This window comes from Brachyistius frenatus, unplaced genomic scaffold, assembly GCF_029030835.1.
Source record: "Brachyistius frenatus isolate BFR_SWC_R1_liver_20210118 unplaced genomic scaffold, ASM2903083v1 Contig_14, whole genome shotgun sequence".
NCBI lineage: Eukaryota > Metazoa > Chordata > Actinopteri > Embiotocidae > Brachyistius > Brachyistius frenatus.
Window position 1 is genome coordinate 4051526 of NW_027210613.1, and position 8294 is coordinate 4059819.

The 8294-nt window shown below is 38.4% G+C and overlaps 1 protein-coding gene across 1 annotated transcript; it reads right to left on the minus strand.

Annotated features, from left to right (window-relative positions):
• Positions 1 to 241: 241 nt before the first annotated feature.
• On the minus strand, positions 242 to 7195 carry nrsn1 (neurensin 1). The gene is made up of 6 exons (XM_069693195.1): positions 7092 to 7195; positions 4254 to 4369; positions 3977 to 4069; positions 3764 to 3882; positions 2989 to 3176; positions 242 to 2859 (listed from the first exon to the last, which is right to left on the minus strand). The coding sequence occupies exons 2-6, from the start codon at positions 4350 to 4352 to the stop codon at positions 2756 to 2758; spliced, it is 603 nt and encodes a 200-aa protein (XP_069549296.1). The 5' UTR covers positions 4353 to 4369; positions 7092 to 7195; the 3' UTR covers positions 242 to 2755.
• Between the last annotated feature and the right edge of the window lie 1099 nt (positions 7196 to 8294).

An 8294-nucleotide genomic window follows, 5' to 3' on the forward strand; every position in this document is an offset into this window, starting at 1 on the left:
TGGACTTTTCAAATTTGCTCAGCAATGAACTGTTCAGTTTTTGAAGGTGACCTCACGCCGTTCCCATTCTTTTGAGCACGATACCTCACAAACGCCTTGAGGGACCTTCAACTTTGACACAAATGTTTACTTGGACACAAGGATGACGTGCAGATTCTAGTAATCAAAGGTGAAAGGTCATGGACAATGTGACACAAATGACGTTTTTTAAGACGTCCAATAAGATTTTGGTCGTCAAAGGTCAAGCTCACTGTGAGTTTAATATCTATTTGGGTTTGGACAGAAATGCATGTAAACTACAACTTGATTGTTTAGTGAGTATGTTGTGACTTAGATACATACAATTTTCACACATTTTTGAGCTGCGGATATGTCAATTTTATTGTGTTCATTGAAAAATAGACATACTGTTTATAGACGTTGATATATATATTAGTTCTTTATCCACTCCAGTCTCCAATAAGTACAGTATACTTCTTCTTTTTTTTTTCATTTACTGGGATAATCCACAGTTACATCAGGAGACATTTAAAGTTAGTCAGAGCAGAAAAATATCCATTGTGGATTTGAGATTGTAATGCAGCATGGAACATATTATTACAAATCAGCACATATCTAGATCACTTACTAAAGTTCAGGGGGCATTGGAGGGTTTGTCCATAACTTGTTTTCTTTGCTATTTGTCCTGTGGTGCAGGTTTGCTGTTCAATGGTTCAGTAAGTTCTCTGAAAATTTCTTATTTGTTAGTATATTATTTTTCATGGTTACAGAATAGCTATAATTTGGTGTTGTATCTGATAGCAATTGTGTTAAAATGACACATATTTTTTTAAAGTAAAAGTAGAAAGACAGAAGAGTGGAGGTAATGGGAATGATATCAAAAGGTCAACTTACATGAACCTACTGTATGTAGCCAGCATAGCAAATTCAACATTTTTTTTACAGTGAATATCCTGCAATGTTGCTGCATCCATGTGTGTAAGAGCCATAGTTTGGAATGACTTGCAGCGTTGATGCACAGTAGGAGGCTCGTAGCTTGATGGCAATTGGACAGTAACTACCACCTTAACTTTGTTCTAACCAAGTACAGTAAAAAGAAATGTTTCATTTTACAGTATACCTTGAATTTTTCACAATGAATCTAAAAGATAAACCAAAAGAAACAGTAACAAAAACGAACATAAGATTTTATAATACATGTAGTGTTTTAAAAAGCAGCAAAACATGACCATTAATAGCTTATTGTGCTTGTAAGTTACAGTTACAGTAAGTGTGAATGCCAAACCTGTAAAAAAAACAAAACAAAAAAACGTCTTAAAGTAACATCTGTTTCAGTGCAAATACAGTACACAATCTGTGAAAAAAGCTTTGATGATTTTCTAAGTTCAATAATATTACACATCGTGTGTTCGGCTAACTGCAACATATCCTATCTAAGTTTTGTATGTGAGAGCAGGATGGCAGTTATTGTATCTAAAGAATCTTTGAATCATGACAGACCAGCATCAGTACTGTCTAATATGATGCTGCTGATATCTCGTTGGAGAGCAAGAGAGCGTTCTCTCGTCATCGCTCAGTTATGTAACCTGTCACGTTGTTTGTCTCTCTTGATGCGCCCTTGTTCTGTCTTTGATTTTCACAAGTAGCACCAACTCATGCCAGGCAGCTAACGACATTTGGATTCAACATGTTGCAAAATATGCATGCTGTGATGGATACTTGTGTGTCTGCGTGCTTGCATTTGTCAAAGGGAGAAAAAGGAAGCAAATGAAGGGAGAATGTGGTGAAGGAAGTCTTAAGTGTCAAAATGTAACAAATTAGATAGGAGGTATTATGAATGCCTCAGCTGTCCTACCTAGAAAGTAATCTGACAGACTACACTGTTCTGCATGTTCTGTTTGGTTCAATGTACCTTTCATCAGTCTGTCTGGTCTCGTCTATTGATCCTGTCTGAAGATTTACTGAAGGAAACCAGATCGGAAGCCTAATAAGACAGAAGATAATGTCAGTGGGAAATCTGCCCGAAGGTCTGTTTGGATCTGTGTTTGTGTCTAATCTGTCCTGACACCTCTAGAAGCCTATCTGTTAAGACTTTAGGGTCATTGTCACATGTAAACTGTAAAACGCTACTGAACTACTATTCATATTGTGATTCGCAGATGTCATTGTCGTCTTTGGATGAACAGTTGAACAGAACATATGTACATGCTTAAAAAGTACATATTCTTTACACAGAAACACTCGTGCTCTGATGTTCACTGGGCAGAAGATTATGACTGTTGTGTTCAGTGCTACTTTTGATAATTTCTGCGAATAGGGGCCAGTCACCAATAACACCACAGCTCTCCAGCAGTGACATCCTCTTTTACAACATGTTAATCTTCTTGACAGAAAAAAGCTCTGTGGAAACTATGATGCCGTTGTTCACTGGCTGTGTTTGACTATTTGTTACCGTGGTTTGTTTTTTCGGGGTGAGACTGCCTGTGTGCTTGTGAGTTTCATGACAACACAAACTTTGTTCATCTATATTAACTCCTTTCAAATCAAGTTTTAATATCAAACAAAGCAAATTAAGATGAGGAACCAATGCTATCAGTCATGTAAGCTGACCTTTAAAAAGAGAAACTTCACACATAGATAGACACACACACACACACACACACACACACACACACACACACACACTCACACACAAAGTCTGCACACCAATCAATCCTCATACACACTTCACTTTATGCTTCCATCTGGACATCAATCAGGTCTCTGACTTTGGGGTCACTGGCTGGATGTTCTGGACTTTGGACAGTGTGACTGGCACCGTTCCCTCTCCGGGAGTTGGTGCTCTCATTATTGGGGAACCTGCGACATAATGAGTACAAAATAATACTAATCAAGAACCTGTCACTCTCTATTTACAGCTTAAACACTTAATATTTGAACTTTACTTCATTATTTGTCATAGCGGGAAAGTAGAGAATGCAACATTACCAACTGTTGCGTGCAGATCTGCCAGCCTCTCCTTAAACTTCCGCTGCAGATACTTTTCTTCTTTGGAGTAGCTTTTGGCAAAGGCAGACAGCAGGAGACCCACAGCCATGGAGGTTCCTCCCACACAGAACAGCACAGCACCTGTCAGCTTACAAACGTCCAGTGCACGGTTGAAACTGACAGCGTGGCTGTTCAAAAGCAAGACAATGAAACATTAATTCATTTAGTCATCTGATACAAAATGTGTTGTTTTTCCCAATTTTTTACTCGCATTTTCAGATGTCCTGTTGTTCAACAAACACATAATTAAATAGGATTTGTTTTTCTTTTTTTGGTTCTTTTTTTTATTTTTTATTTGTCACACAATATTTGTTCAAGTTTATTTGAAAACAGCAGCTCTAATTCAGTGTGTGATTTATACTGGTTACATCTATACAGTATTTATAATATAGAATACTGTTTTACTGTCTCAATTAATGCAAATAAAGTCCAGATTACAACTGTTAAAGTTAAATGTATAGTGTAGCTTTGTAAGAATAATAAACACATCCTCATACCAAACAACAAAATATCTGTTTCCATTTACTCCAAAAATGATATGTATGGGTGTTTTTAGCCCCCTTTATAGAATCAACACATTCTCATACTTCCCCATTTTCATAAAACAACAACAGTACATGACCTACGAGGAGGACGGTTTAAAATAATTAATGAATAATTAATTTAAGATATTACATTGATTACTTCCCGTTAGTGTGTTGCACTGTTCTTTTACCTGTCAACAAAGAGGAGATCATCTTCACCAAATGCTTCAATCCTAACTGGAGTTGCATAACCCACCAGAACAACAATGAGGCCCGCAAACAAGATCAGAGTGCCGAACGCGAGACAGACCTGGAGAGACAGAAGTCAGAGCTTAATGCGAGGTGCTTCATCCGCATACGATTATTTAAATGACAGCAACGTTGTTTTGTTTGAAAAAGCTTACCTTCCAAAGTAAAGAGCTCCACCTGCTAGGCGATCTCTGAATCTGAAAATCTTCATCACGTTCCCAGATAGAAGCTGTGCACTCCTCATAAAACTGAACAAGGGATTCAAAAGATATCTTTTTTTTTACAATTTAAATACAGAAAAAAAAATCGCCCACAAGACATGAAGATCTAGTAATTATTTGATCAGGCTTATGACTTTTGTGAAATGAGAATCATGGATATTTGTAGGATAATATCCTGCACTTCTTTATGTGCGTGTGTCTGCACTCTCACCTGGTGTAGGTAGGAGCGGACTCCATACTTCTGGTAGTTTCCGCCGGCTTGAGCTTGCTCGCCATAATCTGACCCACAGATCTCTGAGCAAGAAGTCATCCTTCACATCTGTCTACCTGTGAACACACACATGCATGAATGCATAACTGCACATCTCATTCAAAACAACACACCCACACAGTTTGAGGACAAATTCTCTCTAGCTGTTCCCCATGCATAAACATGTACACACACACACACAAACACACATGCAGTACATTCATACACACAAGCATGTACCCTCACACACACTGCCACAAAATGATGTAACAGTGTACCGAAGGCATAGATGCCTCAGTGCATTGAGATTAATGATGCGTTCTCCTTGTCTGTTTTTATGAAATAAGGCGTGACATATGACTTTTTAGATTCAATATTTTTTTCAGCTGAATACAGAGTGCTGACATGTACAGAATGACCTCCTTTTCATAATATGCTTCATGATGAAACATAAAATCTTTTTTTTTTTTTGTGCTGCGCATTGCAAACAAAGCAATATATTTAGTGAGTTGGAGTTTGCAAGCTTTGTAAATTAAAGAAATACTTCTTTGGTTTAACAGACAGATAACGTATAGTATTGTAAATTTTAAACTCAGAACAAAGATAACAACAGATAAAGGAATATACCTCATAATACAGATGTTTATATCAAAATTTTATGTGGTAGGTTCTGTTTGGTAATGACGTGTTTCCCATACTTTTGTTTTGTCACTATATAAGTAGATACCTATTATATCATCATAAAAAAAATGTCATAAAAAGACAAAACAGCACCTGCTCTGGGAAATGCCATTTCACACACATTAGTTCCCTCATGGTTTGGTCTCCAAAGGCAATACACAGCTCAGTGCCTCTGAACGAACAAGCCATGTTTGAAGTTTTTTTTTATCAGTTTGCACTAAATCTTAACTGCTGTCTCTGCTGCACCACAATAAAGTCAGACTGGGGAGCTAAAGTGGTGGTGAAATATTGATCCCACTGTTGGTACTGTATCTTGTAAATGCTCACAGACATTTCAAAAAAAGAAGTCACGATGCAAATCCCAGCAATGCGTTAGTTCAGAGTGTATTATGGTTCCAAGGCAATGCTGTGTGCTTTTATGACACACAGGGCAAAAGAACTGCACTTGAAACACAACAAGTGGCTTAAAAATAGGTGTTCTGCTTCATCAGGAGAAGTATGTAAATCAAGCAGCTCTAATGGATGATGCAATGTTAAGTAAAGTAGCAATATCCACACACCTCTTCTATCAGGCTTGCACCTGGTTGCACTTTCTGGTAAACCAGTTAGGTGATTGTTTTTCCACAGTTATGTGTCTGCTGTGGGAGGAGAGACACTCCAATCTACCACTATCTTTGTTATCTGAACATCGTTGTACACAGAGTATATGGGAGATGCCAGGGCCACAGAGCAAGAGTGCGATGAGTGAAATACAGCATTACGATGAGGCACACTGTTCCCTGGCGCCCCGTGTTAATCAAATCATGCCTAATTTGTATCTGCTGAGGACTCTCATGCACAACTGTGTCTGTCCAGATGCGGCAAAATCATGCTGTACCAACATCTGCAAATATGCAAGAAAATATCCATCATCCAGACAAATACAATCAAAACATGAGATTCTTGATTTTGAGCTGCAGTTCCTTTACAAGTCATAGTGACTGCATGATGGTCTAATTTCTTTCAATTCACACCCTTGCCTGAATGTGTAACTACAATATGTATTTTATAGGAAAATGGACATTTTTCATCCTCAATGTTAATGCAGAGGAGCAACATTTGGGACAATTAACTTCAGTTCTTGTAAAATGTAATCAGTGTCCTTGACCATATAGGTGTTTGACAACAGTCAAGCATACAGAAACATACAAAACCGGCAACAATGTCATCTAATTGACTAAACATCAAAACTGGAATGCTGTGGATAAACTAGAATAATAAATTAAAAATAAAACTGTGACAGTGGTCAGATGAGTTTAACAACTGACAAATATGATTCTGATTTTCAATCAGTCCTGTTATTGACACTTTGTCCACAACACGCGAGACAACTAAAATAAGCCTGCCAATTAAACTAAATGTCTGCCTGTCTTGACGAAAAACAGATAGCTTATGAGAAATACAATCTGAAGACATTGATAAGATTAAAATCGAGCTGTGAATGTCCACATCGTGTTGTAACCCCAACATGAACCGCTGAAGCTTGAGCTGGCCGTGGTGCTAAACGCCATTATTCCCATCCAGTCCCTCAAGCCCAGCAGGAAAACACACAGACGTAATCTGTGACGCCAGTCTGAAAACAGACCTCATCCATTCCTCCTCCCAACCCCCCCGTGAGACGCAAACAGACACACAACACGTTTTTCACTTCAACTTAGAAACGCGGACTTTGCGTCAAAGAAGTTTGAGTAAATTCGATTTTAATCATCCAAAAAAGGAGTAAGTTTGAAAAATAAATGACCTCTGCAGATACAGTTATACGTTTTAAAGTTTTATTTGATTGGATTAGGACCAATGCCTGGAACGCTCATAAATGAAGACATAGTCGAATTTGTAGACAGCACTCAATTTCAAGAAAGCATTTGTTCGACATTATTCTCCAAATGGAAGCTGCTTCCAGATGTGCAAGATGATGGGCTCTTGTGCACGGATGACACCACTGAATGAGTCACCGCAGGAAATATGAATTCCCGTTATGCTATTTCCAAAAGCCACAATCCAACTCTGCTGCTGTAACATTATCGATACACAGTGTTTACAACTAATAATAATAAAAAAAAAATTTAAATCGCAATTTACCTGTCATTACCAGCTTGGAGAGTAATCACTCGCTGCTCTTCCCTCAGCCGGGTCCCATCACTCTACAGTCACCTCTCTCGCTCCCTCGCTCTCTTTCCATGGATGATTCAGATTTTCACGCTGCATACTGCGCATGCGTCCTATCCATGACAACATATGATTCAGTGGCGAATATAAATAACCAGGCAGAAAGGTTGGGACGACTAGCAGAGAATGACATTCATGAATGAACGAATGGATGAAAGACATAGTTGGCAGAAAGACAAGCAGATCGATAGATAGATAGGTAGATAGGTAGATAGGTAGATAGATAGATAGATAGATAGATAGATAGATAGATAGATAGATAGATAGATAGATAGATAGATAGATAGATAGATAGATAGATAGATAGATAGATAGATAGATAGATAGATAGATAGATAGATAGATAGATAGATGGATGGATGGATGGATGGATGGACGGACGGACGGACGGATTGGGTATTAACTGGGACATGTTACCATAGGAAGAGAGGGTTGTTTCTCATAGGTGATGGCAAAAACAATGTCACTGGAAAAATATTAAGGGACAGCTCCATAGAATTTGGTCTCTGTCAAATAAATAGTTTACCAAATATTTACGATAATCTTCACATTTGTACACATTTTAGAAGACATTAATATTAATGACGCAGTCACTTCCCCAAAAAGTAACACAGCGCGCAAAGCCTGGCTCAGTGGGATGTCCTGGAGCACCAGTCACAGAAACAAAATGACAAACCAGTGAACAAAGTCACAGAAGAAACTGGAACAAATGCATCTGAGTCATGAATCGAAATCCTCAGCAGGTGCACAATGATGCAAAACACACACACACACACACACACACACACACACACACACACACACACACACACACACACACACACACACACACACACACACACACACACACACACACACACACACACCGTTGTCCAGAATTCCAGGCACATTCCCCGACAGTCTATTTTTAGCTCCGTCAATGACGTATACAATTGAAGGAGGTGTTAGTCACCATCTCAGCGCTGCTCTTAAAGAAGGTACGACCTAAAGAGACGTCACGACTCCGATATGAAATCCCTGCTCAATAAAGAAGGTGAATGAGTTTCCTGTTCAGTGAGTCATTGTCACAATTTATTGATTGCGAGTCATACAACACTTCAAAATTATACAACTTTT